Raw genomic sequence first — 24215 nt, forward strand, 5'->3', positions numbered from 1 at the left:
AAAAATAATACCAAGGAAGAATACCTTGAATCTTTTTAAGTATCTTAAATATATATATATATATATATATATATATATATATATATATATATATATATATAATGTAACTTAGGTGACTTAGGTGAACAATATTGTCATTGAGAATTTTAATGACGATTGGCTAATAATAATATTTGTACTCTATATTTGTACTAATAATACCATTACTCTTCAAAAAGTTATAAGTGAGCTAACAATGTTTTTTTTTATATAGTAATTAAGAAAAAAGGTACAAAATCAGGAACATAGAAATAGTGCTTTTAAAAAAACTTCGAATTCTTTTCTGTTTTAGCTTTTACTTTCTTTTCTTGGCTCTAGTAGGTGTCAGTGTGCTGGTACTCTTTCGTTTCTTCTGTTTTTTTCCCTCCTGACGTTTTCCAGGTACTGTTGCTTTTTTCTTCTTTCGTTGCTTCTCGAATTGAGTGATTAAATCAGGACATTCCAAGTTTTCTTCTGGTTCCCAAGTATTTTCATCATTTGAATATCCTTTCCATTTTAAGAAATATTCTACCTATATTGTAACAAACATTTTTTTAAAATAAAATCTTAATACAATTTTGACTATATATATGTAAACAGTTTTATTATACCTTCCCCTTCACAACTCGTCTATTCACAATTTTCTCTACGCTAAATGCCTCTTGTGCTTTATCATCTATTAGGGGAGATCTCTCAACTTTGTTCTCTGATGTGCTGCAAAAATTAGAACCAAATAAATCTATCTTAAACCTAATAGTTGTCCGAAAAGTTGGTATTAGTTTAGTTTGCGAGCCATGCATTATATTGGGCGAGTGCAAAAGTTCGTGCCCGATTCAATTTGTTTGCTCTAGTTAGCGAATGCATACAAATATCAAACTTCAAAGGCTTCAAAGCGTACCCAATCTTTTTTAACTGCCGAAATGCGGTCGATTTGTCAATGTCGAGTCTCTCAGCGATCTCTCGTGTTGAAACTCGTGAATTATCTTGCACCAAATCGCGCACAATGTTATCATCCACGCTAGAAGATCGGCCAGAGCGTGGGTCATTGTCAAGACAGAAATCACCGCGTCTAAACCTCGCAAACCATTCCTTCACAGTTCGAATTGCTGGTGCACGATCCTGATAAACATCTTGAATGTTTTTCGTGGCAGTTCTAGGTTTTACCCCCTTCCGATACTCATAAAGCATAATATGCAGTAAGTGCAACTTTTCCTCGTTCATTTCCAAACTTTTATCCCACAACATAAATTTAATCGACACAGAAACGCTCTCAAAAAACCTAAAATTTCCAATACGTACACATAAAGCCCGTATCAGATACACAGTATATGGTATGTATAGTGCGAAATTCGCAAAATGTAAATTGCGTCTACTTTCTGCGTATCGCCTTTTTGGTAGCGACACTAGCGACCAATTGAGACAATTGTTGCATATGAGAATGACCATACAGGTTATACCGTGGCACATGGTTTGATAAAGTCGGTGTAGAGAAAACGTTCAAATTTATTATATTTGTAAATATCGGACTTAATTTATTGTGTACGAACAAATTATATCCAGAATATGTATATATATTAAAACGTGTTGGAACAAATAATATAACAAAGATTGTGTAAGGGAGTTTCATGATTATGAGGTTAGATGTGAAATAAGAATTTGTTTATATATATATTAATATATTATTTTTATAATATACACTATTTTAGTTTTTATATAAGTATTAACCAATGTTACTTATATTAAATGTGTAAAATGTATTGAATATAAATATTGAATGTAATATATGTATCTCATATTCATTGCCTTACCAATTATCATATTACAGGATATCAGCTAGCTCCTGCATGTATTAACATCGTACACTCCAAAGAATCATTGTTAGAAAATGGATAAAGGATTCGGCGGGCACTCTATTGGTGGCAGTGGCGGACAAAAATGGTACGAGGAATACCAAAAGGCAGAAGGAGCCTGCAAGCATTCCAAGTCTGAAACTGATGTTTTACGCCTCAAAGATGAAGGAAAGAAATATCTGGATGCGGAGACGGCTGCTTTTCAGATGAAACAATCCAGATCAAAAGATTCGGAGATAAAGTGGTTGAAAATGGCGTTGCAGCAGGGTACCACTTCCGACAAGATAGCAGCCAATATAGTGTTTATACAGGATAATCCAAAGTACAATCTCGGCCGTCTGGTGTCCCTGGTGTCACAAGTGCGAGGGGCTAAGCACAATCAGTGTGACATGGTCATCGCGTCTCTGAAGGAACTCTTCCTGTCTGACTTGTTGCATCCCAAGTTTAGGTTGTTCAAGTTGGAGGAGCAGGATCTGGACAAGCTTGACATACAAAACGAGCCAAATTCAATTGTCAAGACAAATGCCGCTAGAAATAGATTGCTAGCGCATTGGTACTTCGAGGACCAACTGTGTGAGCAATATGAACGTTTCATCTTGAATCTGTCCGCAGTGGCCTCTGATACGGTGGACACGAATCGCGAGAAGGCCATAGCCACCATGGCGGACCTGTTGATAGGCAATGCTGAACAGGAGCACAAGCTGTTGGAGCTTATCGTGAATAAGATCGGTGATCCAAGCAGCAAGGTTGGATCAAAGACTGTGTTTTGCATCAATAAGCTGCTGTACAAACATCCAAATATGAAGCTGGTGGTTTTACGAGAAATCGAGAAGCTGCTGTTCAGGAAAAATGTAGCTCATCGCACTCAGTATTACGCCATATGCCTGTTGACGCAGTACGCCCTGGAGAAAAACGACGATGAGATAGCTAGTACGTTGATAGAAGTTTACTTTGCGTTCTTCAAGGCGTGCTTGAAGAAAGGAGAGCCTGACAGTAGAATGATGGCGGCGATCTTAACGGGCGTTAAGAGAGCGTACCCTTACGTCAAAACGACCACCAAGGTGCTGGACGAACACATCAACTCCATCTACAAGGTGGTGCATCTCGGATCGTTCAATGTCTCCCTCAATGCACTTAGCTTGCTGCATCAAGTAAGTTTTACGGTAATTTTCCAGTTGCAATTTCTGTACCCTAGTACTATTAAGTAGCGTCGTCTCTTTAGGTCACAAGCAAGGACCAGTCTCAGGCAAACAGGTTTTACTCGGCCTTCTACAGAAAATTGTTCGACCAGCAGATCGGAACGGCGAATAGACGCGCAATATTTCTGAACCTGTTGTACCGAGTCCTCCAGACGGATCAAAGTATACTGCGTTCGTACGCGTTTGTTAAAAGAATCCTACAAGTTTCACTGTACTTCCCTGCCAACATGACGTGCGCCATACTGTACACTGTCTCGAAAGTTTTCCAAGAACGCCAGGACTTGAAGCACATGTTGTTCGAGCCACGTACGGCTGTTAAGGTCGAGAAAGAGGAAGAGGTAGAGGACATCAGTTTGTCGGATACAGAGGACGTTCATGTGATAGAACAGGTCAAAGAGGAAACAGAAGAGAATACTATTGTGCTGTCAAACGTGACGATTGGTGCGGACAGCACGTCAGAAGCGAAATCTACTGTGAAGGAGGAAGAGGAGGTCGACATAAAGACTGCAATGCAAGATTTTACGAAGCCGTACGATCCGTTCGGTCGAAATCCGCTTTACGCGGGAGCGATAAAAGAGGTCAACATCGAACTCGCAGCGTTAGCTAAGCATTTCCATCCGAGCGTTGCTCTATTCGCGAGTCAGATCATTCAAGGTACGATAAGGTTGCAATTTTATCACCCAAAGCATTAATTTATAAGTAATAACCTACTGATAAATTTTTATTGCAGGCAAGCCAATTGAGTACACGGGAGATCCGTTGGAAGATCTGGCGTTAATTCGTTTCTTGGATCGGTACGTTTTTAAGAATCCGAAGAAGTTGGAGGCCAAGAAAGTTCAGAGGAAGAACGACCCGTTAGCGCAACGCGCCGGATACGCGCCCAAGGGTATACGCTCCCTTGCCGTTGATAGCGCAGCGTACCTCAACGAAACGGAGGACCGGATACCAGTAGATGAGCTGTTCCTTTATCGATATATGAAACAAAGAAATGAAATAAAAAAGCGCATCAAGAAAGAAGACGATGACGATAATGAGGATATAGAGAGCGTCAACAGCGAGGAATTCAACGATATGCTGGACCGTATGGGTAGCGGTCAAGAGTTTGGCGATTTAGACATCGCCGCGGATATTGTACCCAGAAAGAAGAAAGGTGATATCACATTCTTCCGCATAAATCTAAGAGTGGACCTTCTGATTAATTCAGGAGGAAATAAAACAATTTTCTTTCTCAAATGTGAAAATTAAGTTCAATCATTTAAGCTTCGTGTATCTATGGAAACCGTGAAATAAACTTCAAGTATATATCTAAAACAATTATATTTATGCTTCCAGGAGCTAAAGCTAGTAATGATTCTGATGACGATGACGACGACGATGATGGAGATAGCGATGGCCAATCTGAAGACGACGACATAGCCGATAACGACGATATGTCGGAAGACGATATCGCAGAAGATTTTGATGATGATAATACTTTTGCAGATGATGATGATGAGCTGCAGAATTTCAGCGACGTCGATCTCGCGGATGTAGATGATGAAGATTTGAGCGATATGGAATTTAACGATTCCGAGGACGAAGAAGAAGGTCTAGATGATCAATTAATTGCAGATCTGAATAAAAAGCTGAAAGCGAAGAGTCCGAAAGGCAAGGGGAACAAAAAGGGAAAAGGAATTGACAGCAATATATTCGTATCGGCAGAGAAATTCGCCGAGATGCTGGAGGAGCAAGGCAGAACGAAGGGAAAGCATGGCAGCAGCAATACTTTCAATGTCAACGATGGTGCCAGCAATAAGCAAATAGATTGGGAAGAAAAGCGGCATCAGCGGCTAAGGGGGAAATCATTTGGCAAAAAACGAAAAAAATTTGTTCAGTCATCTAATAATAATAAGCAGATTAAAAGATTCAAACGATAGGAGTATATAATAAACACGTTTCATTGATACAACTTTACATTCTTTTACAAGCCTTCTCTTCCAATAATCCTTTTGCTCTCTTGTTTATTCTAAGGCAGTGATGTGAATAATTAGAAGTGATCTGACAGTAAACTATACATGTGTAATAGATTTTCTCTTTCTCTGAGGTTCTCACGTGAAAGTTGATCTAGATTCTAGATTATCTGAAGTAACTTCAAAACGTTTTGTTGAAAGATATACAAATTGTCCAACTTGTATTTACATACAGTAATGTAATATAGAAAAAACACTTAAAAACTTTGGGTAATAAAAGCTGTGCATTATTAAATCAATGTTATTAATAATATCCGTATATTTAATGTTTCTCTCGTGAGCTTCGAAAAGTTGTGATGAGCTAACAATGTTTTTTTTTATATATTAATCACTGGAAAGTACACACATAGCTAATTCTTTTGTACTAATATAAAGTGTTCCTTCTTTATTTTATATTGCTAAAATTTTTGTCTTGCAATCGTATTACATATATATATAAAAGTTTAATTAGTAATAAGTATTAAAGTAATTTTATTTTAAAATGGAATGCAATAATGCCATTCGATAGAAATTTAAGGTTTCCTCCTACTCTATGCTCTCTTCGTGTTCTCTGTATTGGATAGTATTATACAGAAGTTCGAGGTGAAAATGTGCAAGGATTTATTATTAAAAATAAATATTGCCACCCTCTGTATCCATGATTTACTCGTTTCATTTTGATAGTTTTTTTTTATGCGATGTTCACCAATACAGGAAATTTAAAATGGAAGAGATTTAGATTAGATTTTCAAATACCTATGAAAGATCAATAATTGGATATTATTGCATTTGATTATAGTTACGAAGTTGTTACCACAAATATAGCATAAAAATATACTCGCTTTTAACGCAAAACTTATATGTCAATTAACCAACACGTGTATTTCAGATAATTTATTTTCGTTAGAAATTTGAAAGGTAGGTAAGTGGTATGAGTTTGGTAGCGTAATATTAAAATACATTAAAAAATATATTAAGACGGGAAAGAACAAGAAAGCGCGCAATTCTCGTATAAATCATTGCCACTGTGAAAGGAATATGTTTGGTGAATACTAATATACTTAAAGAAATAATTTAAAGAAATTTATTGAATTATTAATTGAGAGAAATGTTTGGATATGCATGTCAACAATATTATACAATTACTTTATGAAAACTCGCGTTTTTACAATCCAAAAATAGGTAATTATGTATCGTTATTAATAAACTTCTCAAAGCTCATACGAAAACGTTAAATCTATATTAATTATTTGCAATGTGCACTGATGACAGATGAGTTCGCGAGTTGTTCACTTCTCCTGTTGCCCGCGGTTAACAAATCTCGCTAGATGCGACATATTCTAAACCGCGCAGTATATGCATATCGGAAGGCTGAACGCTACTCCGGATCAGGTTTCGTAGAGCTTTCGTCGTCATGAGCGGGACTATGCCACGTGAGTCGTTCCTCATAAAACTTAATCACGATCTGTGGACACTTTTCATTAGCGATACGTGCAGGTACCAAGTCCGCGTCATCGGTTCCCTTCCATTTCATCAGGAACATCAACTCGCCGCTGGAATCTGTCGCACCGATAATACGTTCGGGCTCTAAATTTCTGTCAAATCCTATAAAAGAAATAAATTTATAAATATACCAAGTCAAGGATATTCGTATATTGATATCTTTTATTCTTAACAAATCTGTCGCACCGATATGTTCGGACTCTAAATTTCTGTCAACTCCTATAAAAGAAAGGCATTTATAAATATTCCAAGTCAAGGGTATTTGTACATTGATCTTTGATATCTTTTTCTTTTAACAAATAAAGTATAAAATAAGAAATATAAAAGATTTTAAAAGGAACGTTTCTTCATTTTACCTTCCAGTTTTTTATCCTCAACTGATTTTTTCTTAGCTTGAGTAGGTGTCGGTGTGCTGGTGCTCTTTCGTTTTTTCTGTTCTTTTTCTTCATGGCGTTTTCCAGATGCTGCCGCCTCTTTCTTCTTTCGTTGGTCCTCGAATTGAGCAATTAAATCAGGACAATCCAAGTTTTCTTCTGGTTCCCAAGTATTTTCATCGTTTGAATATCCTTTCCATTTTAAGAAATATTCTACCTATATTGTAACAAACATGTTTTTAAATAAAATCTTAATACAATTGAGACTATATATATGTAGTTTTATTATACCTTCCCCTTCACAACTCTTCTATCTAGAACCTTTTCTACACTAAATTCCTCTTCTGCCTCGTTATCTGAATGAGGAGACTCCTTAACTTTACTCATTGTGATTAACGTGAACTGCAAAAATGAGAATCAAGTCAAGTCGAGAAACCTCGAGTCTGCATAAACGCACTAAATCAATTTCTATGCAAGGTCATCAAAACTTGCCAATCTGTTAACCTAGTTCGGGCAATGCAACGGATGCAAACGACTTTCAGCAAATAACAAAACGAGCGCACGCTGCGTTTAACGCTCCGATGCATATGAAAAGGGGGAAGGAAGAAGGAGAAGACACTAACAGAAAAAAAACTTCGAGAGAAATGAAAACAATGGAAATTCGAAAACTGGCAACCGGCGCGATGCAATCGCGGCTTCCCTCTATCGGCACGTACGTCGGCAAGTTTTATACGCGAAGTCCGCCCCAGCGAAAATTCAAAGTCGAAATTTCTAAGGGAGTGGTGGAGCTCTTGCGATTACTCGCAATATTCTCGCAAGAATAATTAGCGCATTGTCGGTAGACATTTGTATCAAAATGGCGGCTACGGCGGCCACAGGAGCAACGTTTGCGCCGGTATTCTTAGAACGCTGATGTTACTTTTGGGCTGTATTCGTCGTTCTCGACTATTCTTACATGCATTCACGACAATGGTATTCGGAACTTACTCAAGATTTCACAGTATCCAAGAATTCTATTCCAAAAGTCACAAATTACTCCTACAAATCGCACTTCTGGCGCGTCAACGCGTCGCTTCACGCCTCGATCTCGCGTGTTGCCGCGAAAAGTGCAAAGCTGCTCAACCTGATAATGTGAAAATTCCCAAATCAAGTACACTTGTTTACGCGCAACGTGGTCTAGCAGCAAATGTCCCTAGTGTGATGAACATCGCAATTGATGATCTGAGGGTGCCGTTACATGGAGCGTAACTTGCGTAAAGCCCGGTGTTCACGATGCTAGAAATCGGTCCGAGTTCTCGGTCCGAGAAATATGTAGCCAATCAACTTGCACTTTTACGGAAAAGCCGCAAGTTGATTGGCTACATATTTCTCGGACCGAGAACTCGGACCGATTTCTAGCATCGTGGACACCGGGCTTAAGCGTAACCTGCGTAACCTAGTAATTTTATAGAAGTTACTATAAAACTTACGCCTAGTTAGTTTACGCTTTCTACGCCAGTTGTCAATTACGCCGAATCCAATTTCTGGTGGAAAATACGCTAAATACATGTGTGTTACAATGTCACCCTCGCTGAACAAGCGGAACCTAAAGCCTATTCTACAATGGCAGTAAGAAGTGACCAATCGAAATCGATTCAAATCGATTGTTTCAAAAACTGACCAATGGGAATTCTTATTTCTTAATGCTTACCGCATTGTAGACGGTCCTTATTGCTTCTGCGCGCGAGATTTAAATTAATTAATAATAATTTTAATTAATTAACAACTCTTTAGCTATTATTGCACAAAAGCTGTAGGAATCCGGTTCAACTTAACTCTACTTCCGTACGAGCGTTGGCTAAAACTTTACCAGACTTGTATATACAGACGTATAATTATATGACATCATCTTAGTATAGATTTTAGATAATAAAATTTTCTTGGGTAAATAAATCTTTTAAAAGTACATTACATAATACAAATATTAGCAAATTCTTTTATATCTCATTGCCTCTCTTGCTAAAAGAACTTTTATTATTGATGCATCTTTCATGCGATCCGACACAAAAGAAAACGTCATGTGCGCTAGATTTAGGCTGTGTTCCAAAATTCACTGCCAGCACTGAAACTCTATAGTTTATGTCACGTACACTATAGCTTTTCAGCGCTGGCAGTGAATTTTGGAACACAGCCTTAACCTACGTTGGTAGCGTGCTCCGGATCTAGTACGCTGTTGTGGTGGTGGGTGTCAAGGTCTTTTGGACAGTTGTAGGGTATCGTGGGGCATCGCTAAAATAGCGCTTGCGACAATAATAAGAGTACGTATTGGATAATACCATATTTTTTTGCTTCTGCTACGAGTGACTTGCCAGCTATTAAAATTGACCGCGTAATAACGTTTTCAGCGCAGAAACAGGTCGAGATGGCTGCCCGCACAGTTCTGAGGTATTTAAGACCAAAGTCTATGGTTTTCCAGAGCCACCGATGTGCCTCCTTGTCCGGCTTCGATATTCAACATAAGACTCCAACTATCAAGCAGGTAATGCCTATACCAAAGGCTCATTACGGTGGAAGGCATACCGTCACTATGCTGCCTGGAGCTGGTATCGGACCGGAGTTGATGACTTATGTTAAAGAGGTATGTAAGAAGTAAAATACATGACTTCATGACTTTTAGTAGCGCAGTCAAACTAGACTTGTTGACTGAATCTTGAAAAATATGTGTATACAATTTTCAAGTTCAAGTATAAAATTATTAGATATCTCTATTACTTAATCAAAGTGATGATGTGTTTAATCTGCCAGGTAAAATTAACAATAATGCTTCTTCATTCGACACCACTGGCAATTTATTAGTAATTCTGTAACATACATTTTGACCTATAATTTTTTTTAATTTTATTTTTAACTTATCACATTTATAATTATTGTATCCAATTTATATTGTAGAAAAAGACAATCTTATAGTTTAATTTATATCACTGAAGAGGACCGAAATTATAGGTCGAAACGTATGTTATCTATTACTTAAGTTAATTGTACACATTCTAGGTTTTTAAATACGCCGGTGTGCCAGTGGACTTTGAGGACGTCGAAATTGATCCCACCGCAGACGACAACGCTGATCTGGATTATGCGATCACGTCGATACGCAGAAACGGAGTGGCATTGAAAGGGAACATAGAAACGCACAGTATGGAGGCCGGCGTCATCTCGCGAAACGTCGCCCTGCGAAACGAGCTGGATCTTTACGTGAACGTTTTGCACTGCGTGTCTTACCCAGGCGTGAATTCCCGTCAGAAGAACATCGACATTGTCATCGTGAGACAAAACACCGAAGGCGAGTACTCCATGCTGGAGCACGAAAGCGTTTACGGCGTTATCGAGAGTATGAAGGTTATCACTAGCTCCAACTCGGAGCGCGTAGCTCGTTACGCGTTCGAGTACGCCAAGAGGAACGGGCGGAAAAAGGTGACGACGGTTCATAAGGCGAATATTATGAAGGTGTCCGACGGCCTGTTCTTGGAGATCTCGCGGCAGGTGGCCAAGAATTATCCAGACATAACGCACAACGACATGATCATTGACAATTGTTGCATGCAGCTCGTATCGAACCCGCATCAGTTTGACATAGTGTTGACGACCAATCTGTACGGTGCCATCGTGTCGAACGTGGTGTGCGGCTTGCTGGGCGGCGCTGGGTTGCTGGCCGGCAAGAATTACGGCGATCATTACACAGTCTTCGAACCGGGCACCCGTAACACCGGCACCGCGATCGCCGGCAAGAACGTCGCGAACCCCATCGCGATGCTGAACGCTGCTGTCGACATGCTGCGTCATCTGGGACACAAGCATCACGCCATCATCATCCAGAACGCGATCAACAAGACGATCAATCAGGGCGTGCACACTCGCGATCTCGGTGGCACCGCCACGAGCAGGGAGGTCGTCGACAATATTTTGAAGCACATCAAGATCGCCACTGCTTAAGACAAAGACTGAGGATTTCTGCTCTCTAGCTGAAATAATTTGTAGCGGCTGCTCGCAAGCGAGGGCAGCGAGTTCGGGGTATACGTACACCAAGAATCTTGTGTGATCTTTAGTGAGATAATATTTCAAAGAATACGCTTAAGCGCTAGCTAGAGCGGTTACGATGGCGAGCGACGTTTTAAACAATGCGCGGCAAGATTTTGTCCTCAAGTTTCTGCAAACAAAAACAAAAAAAAAACACTTCTTTCGCACAGTCGATTTTTCCTACGACATTTCTATGGTAATCATTAACCTCGACTAAGACGTTCGGAATCTCCCAGATTATAAATGTGCTCTGTAACATACTAGTAGCTTGTGTAACGATCCATACAGAATTTTGTAAAATATATATCTTGTACATTATAAGTAGTGGCAGTTCCTATAGACGACTTTACCAAATATTGTAATTATCGGATATTCTAACCTCGTCTCTGTAAGAGTATAACTTGTACGAAACATGAAACATGTACTGTACTGTTATGTACTTTCATCATCGTTAAAGCAAAACTTACTTGACACTTGAAAAGAGATGTAATTGATTTTATTCAGTTGACGAACTTCCCTAATGTTATCTTAGTATGTACAACTTTGTCTGTAGTTAAACGCTAAACTAACACAATGTAAAATTGCCTTATGTCATTAAGGTAATCGTTGTAAAGTGTACATACTGTAATAAGATCACGCCGCATTCAATGAATAAAACGTAAATTACTTTTCCCACATGTGCACACGGATTCAATTCTGTAACAACTGCAGGGCCAATTCCTCGTCGGCTTTTAGCCCGGCGATGTCCGATACTTTTTGTTTCTTTCGTGTTCTCTTGTGTTCCTCCTGTGTTATCGATTTCCTCTTGGATGATCTGCAGCAGGGACAATAACGAAAATTGAGTCGCTTCAATCTATCGAATTATTTGATTGTCACAGACTTGGAGGATAACGCGATCTTTACCTGTGAATTGCACTTTCTTCTTCAGATTCTTTATCTTGCTCGGATTCATCAACAGACGTTTCTTCTTCATCCAAAGTTTGTTGCTTGCCATATATTTTATCTGGATCGGGTAGCCATGAGAGGTCTGGACCTTCGCTAGATTCATCTCCGCTAGATTCACCTTCGTTAAACTTATCTTCGTTAACATTATCATTGTCGCTCACATCCTCTTCTTCGTCATTCATCTCCGCCTTCTTGGCGGCCTTCAGTTTTCTTTTCTGCTCTCTACGTTTTTCTTTCAACATTTCCCTGTATCTTTCCTTATCGAATTGGTCCTCCTCCCGTAAAATTTGCTTGGCGATTTCGATATTAATGCCAGAATCTACTTCATTCTCGTATTGCCGAGCCAATTCTGATTTATTTGCCTTTGCAGAATCAATTATTTCCTGAGAAACAAATATTATCATTGGCAGTCAGCTCTGAACTATTTCATTTCGAATGTTACGTGAATAGATAAGAAACGATCGTATAAAAGAAAATTGTAGGAGATGCAGAGAATGCGCTTAGTCAAGATAAATCTGTGCTCCAACTTTTCTTAATTTCTTTAATGTTTTTTTAATTTAATTGTAAATTAATTTCCAATTGAAAATTTTGTGTCTCGTTTAAGTCTATTAATACTTAATACTTACTTGTCCATCTTCGTCGAACACGACCTTCTTGTTAGCTACAATCTTCTTCTTGAGAATCTTTTTGGCCAATGCAATCCTCGTAACGGGTTTCTTTTTCGAGGCCTTTTTATCGTGTCCACCACTTTTGTCATTCTCCATCACCGATATATCATCGATATCTATGTTCTTTCTCTTTATAGTTAATACATCGTCATCATCATCGCTAACATCTGAAATAAAAGTCATGCGTAAAGTTACACGTAATAAAACTCTCATTTTTAGGCACCGCAGAAATGAGAAACTGTAATTTAATCCTTTGACTGTGGGCTGTCTGAAAATAAGACGCTCGCTATGACTAAATTGACATCGTGGTATAACGGAGTGCTTTCGCGAGTTATGCAAATCGCTTATGAATTACGTAAGATCAACTGAAACTATAAGATAAAAGAAATTTTCTCACCGAATTGCAGAGCAGCAGCATCTTTAGCTATCGCTTCCTTTTTCTGGTACGGAGTATTGGGGATATCCTCTACATCAGTGTCATCTTCATCATTTGCCTCTTCACTACCGCCTGCCAATTTAGTGGAACTTTTATCAGTCTCTTCTCCAGCCTTAATGCTACTCGTAGCCATTTTCTTTTGTATTCTTTGTAAGAATCGGACTTTCGGAGCAACTGCTAGACCTAACGAGCTGCAAAAGTTTTGTCAGGAAATTTTCATAGTAATCTTTGAATGCATAATAACGATAGTTTATAAACGACTTCTTTAATACTTACTTGGCATACAGATCCTTGTTTAAAGCGTGTACATTGAAGACCTCTTTATCCTTCATCAGATAAACTGACTTTATATACGCTACGAAGGCTCTTTGGGCGCTTTCTTTCAGAGGCACACTCGCGGCCAATAAAGCTTCGAGCTTACGATGCGGCGATTGTAGTTTGTTCGGATTGATCCTAAGCACAGAAATACATGTGAATTAGTTCGAAAATAAAATTTATGTACGTATATATGTAAAAACTTACTGTATCATATTTATTGGGATTTTACGTTGCTCGAGTTTCTCGACCATTGCCTCCTCGGACGGTAACAGGACCAGGAGAGATTCACCACCGCTTTTGAACCTTGCAGTTCTGCCCACTCTATGAATGTAGGCATTAACGTCCTCCGGACAATCCATTTGGATTACCCAGTTTACGGCAGGAAAGTCTACGAAATATTATAAACGAATTGTACAGTCTGACATAAAGGGAACTAGCAAAACCCTTTGTTTTATCCTTTTAATATTTGTGGCGAAAGATAACTTTATAGCGTAGAAATTCAACTATTATGGATACATAGACATTCTTTTAGTTTGAATGATTTAATCACCTAATCCACGGGAAGCGATGTCAGTGGCAAATAACACAGCGTGTTGCTTCCTGCAAAACGATTCGTAGATGCTCAATCTCTTCAACTGATGAAGCGTGCCGTAAAGAGCTAGTAAACTGACACCGGGACGCATTCGGCAGAACACTTCATACACGTATTTCACCTAAAATGATCGATGTTATATATGTGCACCATGTGTAACAGGCTGTTGAAAAAGGAGGTATATTACAAAAATTAATTGCAATACTTGTTTGCAGCTGGAGAAGAATATGATCATCTTTTGTTTCAGGTGATTCCTTATGAAAGACCACAGCATTGCCATCTTATCTTCTAAGGCACACACGATGTAACTCTGTTGCAGACCTTCTGGTGTGGTATGCGCGGAGTGTTCATGCACCGACACGTACAATGGATCCTTAAGGCTCAATCTCGCCAGATCTTTCACCGACCTGATAAATTTGTTTAAAATGTAGCAACAACAATACTTTCAACAGCTTCATAACACTTCAATTCTAAATAATATATCTCTTCTTCTTGATACGTACTTTGTCTGAGTCGCTGAGAAGAGCAAGGTTTGCCTTTCTGGTGGTAAATTCTCAATAATAGCATTCATAGTCTTCTCAAAACCCATGTCTAAACAACGATCCGCCTCGTCTAATACTAATATCTATAATTTTTATATAACATATCTTTGTTAGCTCTTTTTACTCTAATAAAATTACTTAAAAATATTTTTTTAAAAACAGCATTATATAATTAATCAGATTATACGTAATCTAGATAATACAGATATCTCAATCTAGATAAATGATCCCTTCCTTTACGCGATATTTTTTACTGAGACTACGTGGAACAAATACTCCACGTAGATTGAGACGAGTGGACATAATTTACTTATTATGCATTAATTTAAAACTAAATAATTTTAGCAACTTACCTGCATATTTTCACAACTAAATCGATTTTCATCCATATGCTGGAGCAAACGTCCCGGTGTACATATAACTATATTACACTGATCTAGACGTTTCTTTTCAAAGTTTAGATCCTTTCCTCCTATGATCAGACCACCTGAGACATCATGGTAGTGACCTATCTTTCGCAACGTCTCGTATATCTGATATGCCAGTTCTCTCGTCGGTGTAATGATCAATGCACCTAAACCATCTAATCTTGTCCATTGCTTGCAGTACAAGGCTTCTAAAACCTAAAGTAACAATTTATCAGTTGTACGTCATAATTGCATAATTGCAGGTGCAAAAGATTTATGTTGTAATTCATACTGGAATAAGAAAGGCCAGGGTCTTGCCGCTGCCGGTCTTTGCAGCACCCAGAATATCGTTGCCTTGCAGTGCGAAACCGATGCTTTGCCTCTGGATATCCGTCATCTCCACGTAGTCACATTCCGTCAAGCCCCTCAAGGTATTCCTCGACAAGGGGAGGTCACAGAATTTCTTCGTTTTCGTAACATCTATCTGCAATCACGCCCGTTTGTGTACTTATTACTAGTGATGATCACTATTTTATCGTGCAATTTTTAGGTTATGTTTTAAGTTACATATTTACAGTGCTATATTTGGACAGTAGATCCTCGATTATTTTGCTCTCCGGCACGTGCTTCCTCTTCACGTAAGCCTTTACTTTCTTCTTTCCCATTGTCATATTTTTATATCTCGTGTATCTTCATTCATAAATATCGCTTTTGAGGTTAACTCATATCGTACGTACGTCCGCACGAGCACATGCCAGCCAAACAATGTGCCAGTGGTTGCTTAGGAGTTGCTATCGGTATAACAGTTTCCTTCGCGCATGCGTGCTCAGCAATATAATAAGTGGTAGCGTAATGACGTATGTAACGTACACAGTGTACGTGACACATAGATGCGAAAGTTCGGCGAATCCCGGATATCGGGCAGCAATATTTCGAAAACGGAGGGCCTGAAAGGGATATCTGATTTTTACGAGCCCCGAGTACATGCCTGAGATTGCGATTTAAGGCGCATGCGCAAAAGAAAAAAGCGCCATCGTAGCAGCACTGCGCGTGTGAGCTGTGAGGGTGGACGGGGAGTGGGTGGCGCGGCGTGGCGGTGGTGGTAGGCGGCGGTGATCATAAAGAGGATAGGATAATATCGGTGCGCGTCCTCCCGCGGAGGAGTGCCTTTTCGCGGGGGCCCCGTGTACCCACGTTCGTCTCGAATTCCCTTCGTGTCGAAGCCCCTTGCCTCGTAGCCGATCGGATTGCGGCCGAACCTGTACGATGTAGTTATGCCGAAGAAGAGCACGCGGCATGTGAGGGAGCCGGGGAACACGAGAAGCGGCCAGCGGCAGCCGCCGCACGGGAGCTGCGTCGCGCTGCCCGGCGCGGCGGCGACGGCGACGGCGGCAGCGACAGCAACGACAGCGACGGCGACAACTGCCGTTCCCGAGGCAGTGAGGCACTTTCGCAGCGTACACATCGGCGTGACAAACGGCAAGCGATGGCTGTCGCTGAAGAAACGCCTGGGCCTGACGACAGATGAGGATGTCGCGGTGTACCTGTTGGACCTCGCGGAGTCCACCGCCGCCACCAGGTACGTTTCATGGCGTCATCGTCGTGATCGTCTGCCTGCCCCGACAATGACGCCGACGGACGCGACGCGGCGTCTGTCGACGTCGCGTGTAGGGATCAACCCCATGTATCATGGGGTGTCTCGGGTGGGAAGAACGCACGACAGAAGCCTAGCTGTCACGCGTTCGGGGCTTCCCCCCTACTGTCACCGAGCGCGTTTCGTTGAATCGCCATCTTGCGGGGGGTGACAGGCGCACGGGGTCGGCGACGCGAGGGGAGCGACGTGAGCAAATCGATACTTTCGCTGTCACAAAAGGGCGCGCGATACCGCGCCGCGCCGCGGCATTTTGAATATCACGGAGTAAAGAGGAGGATCGGCTATCACTATATAAAATTCATTATTTTAAACATTTTAATTATCTCGTCTTATCTTTATTTAATTAATTTATTTAATTATCTTCTCTCAAGTTAAAAAAGAAATTATTATTTTAGTTTGTCTAGTTGCTCGTTTCAGTTATTTACTTGCAATAGGTTTTACATCATGTATAGATATCCTGAGAATGTTTACATAACTGCAAATATGTGAATGTAAAAACGCAAATCGATGAAAACATCAATGTATATCTAAATTTGCTTGCGTGCAGGCAAGACGGTAAATGTAATGGAGCTGAGGACTGGAAGGGAAATCAAGTCAGAGATCAGAATGAGGAAGCCATCAAGACAGAGAGCCCAGATGAGGAAGAAGAAGAGGAGGAGCCGAGTCGCAGAAGTTCGAGCAAGCAAGAATCCGTGCCTGGCACGGACAGAACGCATTCCACCCGTATGATGAGCGAGAGTGTGTCGGAGGTGTTGGAGGACGTGATCAAGTTGCACTTACGGCGTAGCTCGAGATCGAAACACCATAAGAACAAGACACGGCATCACAAGGACAAGCGGAAGAGACGACGGCACTCGAAGAATGGCGTCGAGGACGCTTCTACCGGATTGGAGAAGCCTGAATGCACCGGCGAGAACACGTTACGAAACGGTTTGGTAGAGATTAGGGAGTTGAGTAATCGTGAGACGTCGATAGTCAGTGAGTTAGAAAACGCTAAATTAAAATTAAGTGTAGAGAGCTTCGGAATCAATACAAAGGACGTTGAATCCGCCACGACCAAGACTGAGCACGTAGATAGTGTAAGATTTATAAGCGATGTACATAATACAAGGAATAAAGATACCAGATGCGACGCGAAATCCGCCGAAGCGTCTAGCGAGTCAGCGAGGAACACTTTAGAGGATAATAGGATTACTAAGCTCCAGTTTAACGACGCAACGCCGTTATCTCGCCCGAAACGCGCGTGTAACACCGAGGACTTGAACAAAGATGTAGAATATTTATTAGACCCGATATCGAACGCCAACGACTCCGTCGCAGAAACACGAGCGAAGGCATCTCAGAAGGAAAAGGCGAATGCGAAGGTACAAGAGCACCAGGACGCAGCGCTCCGCAATGCGTCGAGGGACGGCGAGCCGAAGGACGCCGAGGATCGCAAGCTAAAGAGGAAGCGGAAACGACCGCGTCACGACGCGCAAGTTGACGAGAGCTCTACGAAGAACGCCTCCGAGGATAACGCCACGGACGAGGCGGCAGTGTTCAAGCACCGGAGAAAGAAGCACAGGCACACAAACGAGCACAAAACCAAGAAGCACCACGACGTGCGAAAAGCACCGCAGGACGGCATCGTCGTTCAGGAAGAGGGGCAAAATGCGTGTCCGCAGGAAGTCGAGTCGCTGCCGTCGACGGGAGGCGCCGGGAGAACCGCCGAGGGTACCGACGGCGTCATGTCCGAGCCGCAGAGGCTGGCGATCAAGATTAAACTCTGCCAGGAATGCAACAGCCGCCACTTGCAGGACGCATGTCCTCTGTCGACGCCGCAGTACACGGTAAAAGACGCGATCACCTACGTGGATTGGCTGAGCAAGCACAAAGGGAACGCGGAAGTGACAAAAACCATCAAATCGGAGGATCCAATGTCCGAGGGCTACGGCCGGTTGACGGACGATGGCTTCGAGTCGGACGACGAGTCGCTGACATCTAATGAGCAGTGCAAGTCAAAGGTGCAGAGGGAGGAGAAGCAGCTGGTGGTGGACGTGGACCGTCCGCTGTACGCCAGGGACTCCTTACCGGATTGTCTCGAGCTGAGAATCACCAATACCGATCACGGCCTTGGTATCTACGCGAAAGACGCGGTCCCGATGTACGCCAAGTTGGGTCCTCTCATCGGCACGCCAGTCAAGGAGATGGACATTCCGGACGACTTCTCCATGCGTCACATTTGGGAGGTATTATCATTATTTTGATTTATCGGTCGATAATCGGTATATATGCTCGTGTGTTGCATAATACGACAATACGCGTGGGAAAAATAATTTTTATGGAAAAATGTTTACTTCTTTTCAGATAGATAATAATGGGAAGAGTATATATATCAGTACTACAGATCCGCTAAAGAGCAATTGGATACGGTACATTAGACCAGCGGAGACGAAGGAGAAGAGGAGCGTCGCGGTGATCATTAAGCAGGGTCAATTGCACCTCGTTACAACTCAAAACATCATTTCGGGAATGGAGCTGACGTATTGGGCGGACTCGCAAACCTCTGCATGGACGAGGAAGAACAAAATGGATAAAACGAGTACGTAGACGCTCTCTGTTTCACGATTGAATGAATAACTAACATCCACTTGACGGGATTTTTCATCCTCGCATTGCTTTTAGATTGCGGAGGATGCAATCTTAATTTCGCACATCCGATATATTATCGGTTGCATTGCTGCATTTTTCACGACACGAATTACAGTTTAACTATAAGGAAATATCATTGTAAGGTACCGTATATGCGTAACCGCTAATATTTTTATTTATTTTATTTTATTTTATTAATATAATATATCTAAACTAATATTTTGCTTTGTTCTCCACTTGAATCCTCGTGTTTCCTAGGTCTGCGGCGCCGCAGTGCTCGGCAAAGATAATATCATGAAGCACGCGGCAGAATTGCATGCGGGTCGTGGTGCATATCAGTGCCAGTATTGCAAGAAGTTTTTCTTGAGGCTGAATTACCTGGAGATGCATCGAACTTACGGATGCGCGCAAAATCCGCAACGGTCGCGACCGTTGTGCGACTTCTGCGGCCGCAAGTTTTGCCAACCACAGAAGCTCAAAGTACACATCAAGAGGATGCACAGCGGTAACGTCGGCTTAAGAGCACGCGATGCATGATGATACATTTTTGTTTTCGCTGGTATTAACGGATTAACATTCTTTCGTTCAGACATGTCCGAGGTGCTCAGGGAATTTCAGTGTAAGTCATGTATGAAACTGTTGGGCTCTCGCGCGGCCCTGCAGCGGCACATGAAAGAGGTCCACCACAAGAACGTCATCGCCGCGGCGACTTGCGATCGATGCGGAAAGACGTTCCAGAACAAAAGCAACCTGAAGATACATATGCTGACCCACAGCGGTGTGAAGCCATTTAGGTAAATTTTTATTTCGGCCGTCGATCGCTGTCGCTGAACCGACGCGTTCATGCACACGCGTGTATCTATAATTTTATTTCCTTTTTTGTTTTTTCTACCAGGTGTAAGGAAAAGGGTTGTAAGGCGGCGTTCACCACGAAACAGTGTTTACAGTTCCATTACAAGAAGGTGCACGGTCTTTCGGAGGAGATGATGCCCAAGATCGAGAGATCGGTGGCGTATACCTTCGATGCATACAGCGGTGGCCTCATCGAAGATATGCCTTGTGAAAGTACTGGTAATACCAGCAGAAGGAACTCACAGGTAAAGCGTGATCGATAATCACGCTCAGCCAACTCTTTTCTCTCTAACTCTCATACTCGTATATTTCTGTCTGACAGCAGGACAACAGCAACAGTTTGCCATCCATGGACGACTGCAGTTCAGAGAGCTTGAAAGTCGAACCGCCGGCAGCGGTAAATTCCGCGCACAACACTATCATAGATTCATTCCAAAGCGGAACAAACGCTACGATGAAGTATAAGGCGGAGCAACCGGAGCCGCAGATGCCGACTCCGTCGCCGCAAACGACTCCGTCTCTGTCCGGCGGGCTCGACGGGACGACGATGGAGAACGTGCGAACGGAAGTCGATGCGTACGGGACGTCGAGAGTGCAGAGCAAGGGCAGCAAAAAATGGCTGGGCGAGTTCAATCCGCCGCCTATGTCCGACATATCCGTCGCTCATCTACCGGCGGTCTCGGCGGCGCCGCCGTCCTCTGACGTTTACGACTTTCAGGACGGCAGGAAGGACGGCGGTGGCGAGAAAACAGCGGGCTCGCGCGCCAGCACGACGGCGCCGAGTCTGATTGACAGCGATAAGCTGGGATTGAGCGTGTATCGCCGGACGGAGAGTGCGAACGCGAGTTTGCTGGTCGAGGCGGCCCTGGATGCTGCCGAGAGGGATATAGGCGCGGTGTCCAGTCCGATTCTGGAAGACAACGATCGCGAGACCAATCTCTATTCCATCTCGAGCCAGTTGCAGTCGCCGATACCGCAGTCGCGATCACCGAATCACTTGGACACGTACATCCAGCAACAGGAAGAGCTCATGTCACCTGCACCAACGCCACACGACGATCGGCACACTCCCCCGAATCACCTGCACGTGGACTATCACCTGCACCGACCGGTCGACTACATAAATACTTCGCGTACGCACAATATCGAGCAGTACCTGCATCACGAGGAACTGCCGCGTGTCTCCTCACCGAATTATATCCACATGCAGCAGGAGGACCTAGTCTCACCGTCGGCTACCCCGAATCCTCACTACCAAGATATGCATCATCATCATCAGGTACCGACGGACAACCTGTCGAGCGACGAAGGCGACTCGGTGGCGCAGAATCTTAGTCTGTCTGTGAAAGAAAAGGCGCTGCAGTTGGATCTGTCAACATCCTACAAGTACGACTCGCTCGAACAGGATTTCGTCCGCGAGAGATCCAACTTCGAACCGTTGGTGCTCAATAGCGGCGAGCTTCAAGGTCTGGATATGTCGGCCAGAGGTTTCCATCACAGTTTTGGTGCCCAGGTGCAGAATACGCGTTACCATCATCATCATCTGTACGACGTCGGTGAGCGACAAAGTGTAGACCTCAGCAGAACGGGCAGCTACTCCATGTCACCACCGCCGCCGCCGCCACCTTATCCGCACAGCGACGTTTTGAGAGTGGTCAGCTTGGATCTCACACCTGGTGGCAGGCACAGCGTCGACCTGAGCCTCTCCAGGTCGCATCACCTGCACGGATCCGGCACTCGCGTTATCACCAGTCCGCAACCGGCCGGCTCGACTACGACGCACGTGGTACCCGATGCCGGTGAGAGTCGAATATTGTCTCCGCCACCGCCACCTTTACCAGGATACAATCCCAGTTATCCTGTGAGTCCGGCTCCGTATCATCCGCCGAGACCCGGCTATCATCATTATCCTGGTTATTATTGATCGTTGTTGACGTTCGTGAATGTCGCGGCGATCCGCAGCCAATGTTTCTTCGACAAATGTCATTTTAATTTGATAGTTACTTTTACACTCTTTTCCTTGAATAGGTTGATTTCAAGATAATTAGGATTTTACATCTGCCCCTGTTTTTTACATTGTGATACGCTCGGGTCACAGATGAGAACTGCCATTTTCATATGTAAAGTAGCGCAAGGTAACATTTCATTCTCTCATGGTCGGCTCAACATATTCCAGTCACGAGAAGATACGAAACAATCGTTTGTGATTAAAGTAAAAGATTAAAAAACAAAAGCAATGAAAAAGGCAACTTTCGACTCAAAGAGACATCAATAAAAGAAAAAGAAATCAATAATATCATATGGTAGCACAGACGGCAATGCCGTTAATTAACATGATAAATATGCACAAAAATATGCACGACACATCCATGACGTTCAGAGCGGATGTTATTTTTTTAAAAAAATCAAGTAGCGAGATTTTACGGAAAAAAATCTATTTCAGAATGATAGTGTGGATAATATCGGGGAGGGGGGGTTAATTTATATATATTATATATATATATATGTCCGTAAGTATATAGCTGTTAAATTATTTATTATCTATCTTCCTCCAGTTAGCATTGTATTTGCAAAACAGTATGATGTGTGCTGAGTATATCGTCTATAGAATGATCGTTGAAATAGAAGAAGAAGAAGTAGTAGAGATACATCGTGATCCAGTGCCACGTCCGTGATAATTAAGATTATTAAGAAGTTGTTACTTAGCTCCTAGCTTATATTCTTCTATTTCGGATCTATACTCCACCGAGGAATACTCCGTGTAACGTGGCTTTGGTGAGGACAACAGCATCCCAGATAGTGTCTACGAAAATTATTTTATGCGATTAGGAATATAGAGAGGAGAAATTAGATTAATAGAAATTATTAGAAACTTTTCCACGTGGAAATGATTTTAACTTGCCGACTCATGCCGAGATAATATTTTAACGGATAATGTAAATTTTTATTATTTGGATATACCCCTTTGAATTATAAAGTCCTTTAAAACGTGTCTCTCCCTTATTTTTAATATTACGTGAAGCGTGTGCAATTGTGTATTTGCTATCTGGGATGCTAACGTATTCGTGAAATAATTCAATCAAGATGCCTAACGCGCGGTAGCTGTAAGTATACTTGCATGGTGATAACAAATTACAATGTTCATTTTTATTCTAGTCATTACGTACGTTATAGCGAAGGCGGCATTAGCTATACACGTTGCGGATACTTCGGCGAGCATCTCGCAAAATGATTTGCCGAAGTACCTACGTATATTTATTGCGAATATGCAGGATCGTGTACGAAGTTTGTCTGAAATTCTATGTTCTCTCGCTGATTAATCTTGTAACGAAGATTAGTGATATCAACGTATTCCACATTATTAAAGTTAAAAACGATCCCTATTCTATAAAGTCCGACTCAATATTACGTTACGTTTTACTTTAGACATAATTTACGCTTGAGATGCATATACCGGTATCGAATGTTTCTCGCAATACACACACACACACTTGTGTACGACAGCCATGTTAATTTCTGTGCCGCTTCCAGATTTTTAGATTTACGCCCCAGTAGCCATTTATCGAAACCAAAGATCTAAAAATATCATAATCTTTGTGCCAAACTGAACGGCGCGCTCATGTAATTGTTATATATTATATTATATTGTATGCGCAACTCTGTTTTCAGATGAATGCAGCGATTTTATAAACGACAATGTGATGATTGCTTCTTTCACTCTTTCATTTTGTCATATCTTTTGGTTATTCAAACGCTTCTCCCATGCACGGAAGGATAAATTTTATACGACTGTTCGAGGATCGCGTGCTTTGTCGATTGTTTTTCGTGTACACGATTTTTTACGATGCTTTTGCCATTAAGGATAGTTACCATTTTACTCTCAGTTTAATCGTGTCGGCTATCTTTTTAAACGCATCCGTTTGCGTTGTACTTTTCCGATCATAGTTTGTACATTGTGCGTAATATTTAAGGGCATAACAAACGAGATACATCTACTAAAGTATGAATAATATACATTTACATACATGACAAAAAGGAAAAATTCAAAAGAAATGTTTACGAGTACAAAATGTGGCACAGAATATATTTGTATCAGGTTTATTGATATTAATATTGTAAGTAATATTAATAGAACATGACAATGATTAAGGAGATCGATGTTGTATTCTCCCTCACCCTGAATTT

At 41.8% G+C, this 24215-nt stretch overlaps 5 protein-coding genes across 13 annotated transcripts; 2 read left to right on the top strand and 3 right to left on the bottom strand.

The window, feature by feature from the left end:
- Nucleotides 1–161: 161 nt before the first annotated feature.
- Nucleotides 162–1511, bottom strand: LOC105285896 (histone-lysine N-methyltransferase SETMAR). The gene is made up of 3 exons (XM_011350442.3): nucleotides 917–1511; nucleotides 630–732; nucleotides 162–550 (listed from the first exon to the last, which is right to left on the bottom strand). The coding sequence occupies exons 1-3, from the start codon at nucleotides 1483–1485 to the stop codon at nucleotides 335–337; spliced, it is 888 nt and encodes a 295-aa protein (XP_011348744.2). The 5' UTR covers nucleotides 1486–1511; the 3' UTR covers nucleotides 162–334.
- LOC105285903 (isocitrate dehydrogenase [NAD] subunit gamma, mitochondrial) lies at nucleotides 1085–11659 on the top strand. 5 transcript variants are annotated; one of them, XM_026968865.1, is made up of 6 exons: nucleotides 1535–1654; nucleotides 1844–3019; nucleotides 3091–3721; nucleotides 3798–4217; nucleotides 9317–9549; nucleotides 9963–11659. In XM_026968865.1, exons 2-6 carry the CDS (start codon nucleotides 1904–1906, stop codon nucleotides 10899–10901), a joined length of 3339 nt encoding a protein of 1112 aa, XP_026824666.1. In that variant the 5' UTR covers nucleotides 1535–1654; nucleotides 1844–1903; the 3' UTR covers nucleotides 10902–11659. The 5 variants fall into 5 exon arrangements, with proteins under 5 accessions (XP_011348773.2, XP_011348765.2, XP_026824666.1 ...); XM_011350471.2 differs by lacking the exons at nucleotides 1535–1654; nucleotides 9317–9549; nucleotides 9963–11659 and adding exons at nucleotides 1085–1214; nucleotides 4400–5014; XM_011350463.3 differs by lacking the exons at nucleotides 9317–9549; nucleotides 9963–11659 and adding an exon at nucleotides 4400–5012 and having other exon boundaries at nucleotides 1491–1630.
- Nucleotides 5936–8071, bottom strand: LOC105285880 (chromobox protein homolog 1). Of its 4 annotated transcripts, XM_011350412.3 has the most exons (5): nucleotides 7920–8071; nucleotides 7224–7334; nucleotides 6915–7149; nucleotides 6745–6777; nucleotides 5936–6660 (listed from the first exon to the last, which is right to left on the bottom strand). In XM_011350412.3, the coding sequence occupies exons 2-5, from the start codon at nucleotides 7317–7319 to the stop codon at nucleotides 6434–6436; spliced, it is 591 nt and encodes a 196-aa protein (XP_011348714.1). In that variant the 5' UTR covers nucleotides 7320–7334; nucleotides 7920–8071; the 3' UTR covers nucleotides 5936–6433. The 4 variants fall into 4 exon arrangements, with proteins under 4 accessions (XP_011348714.1, XP_011348731.1, XP_019888954.1 ...); XM_011350429.3 differs by lacking the exon at nucleotides 6745–6777; XM_020033395.2 differs by having other exon boundaries at nucleotides 5936–6777.
- LOC105285872 (probable ATP-dependent RNA helicase DDX10) lies at nucleotides 11465–15845 on the bottom strand. The gene is made up of 12 exons (XM_011350404.3): nucleotides 15469–15845; nucleotides 15186–15377; nucleotides 14840–15109; nucleotides 14448–14569; nucleotides 14150–14351; nucleotides 13903–14065; nucleotides 13557–13740; nucleotides 13311–13487; nucleotides 12996–13225; nucleotides 12557–12765; nucleotides 11889–12313; nucleotides 11465–11799 (listed from the first exon to the last, which is right to left on the bottom strand). Exons 1-12 carry the CDS (start codon nucleotides 15562–15564, stop codon nucleotides 11676–11678), a joined length of 2394 nt encoding a protein of 797 aa, XP_011348706.2. The 5' UTR covers nucleotides 15565–15845; the 3' UTR covers nucleotides 11465–11675.
- Nucleotides 15846–16167: 322 nt separating this feature from the next.
- LOC105285853 lies at nucleotides 16168–24182 on the top strand. 2 transcript variants are annotated; one of them, XM_026968864.1, is made up of 8 exons: nucleotides 16168–16472; nucleotides 17095–18775; nucleotides 18894–19128; nucleotides 19212–19321; nucleotides 19437–19683; nucleotides 19768–19972; nucleotides 20074–20275; nucleotides 20353–24182. In XM_026968864.1, exons 1-8 carry the CDS (start codon nucleotides 16168–16170, stop codon nucleotides 21952–21954), a joined length of 4587 nt encoding a protein of 1528 aa, XP_026824665.1. In that variant the 3' UTR covers nucleotides 21955–24182. The 2 variants fall into 2 exon arrangements, with proteins under 2 accessions (XP_026824665.1, XP_019888721.1); XM_020033162.2 differs by having other exon boundaries at nucleotides 20356–24182.
- Nucleotides 24183–24215: the final 33 nt, after the last annotated feature.

Source organism: Ooceraea biroi, chromosome 4 (assembly GCF_003672135.1).
Source record: "Ooceraea biroi isolate clonal line C1 chromosome 4, Obir_v5.4, whole genome shotgun sequence".
NCBI classification, from domain to species: domain Eukaryota; kingdom Metazoa; phylum Arthropoda; class Insecta; order Hymenoptera; family Formicidae; genus Ooceraea; species Ooceraea biroi.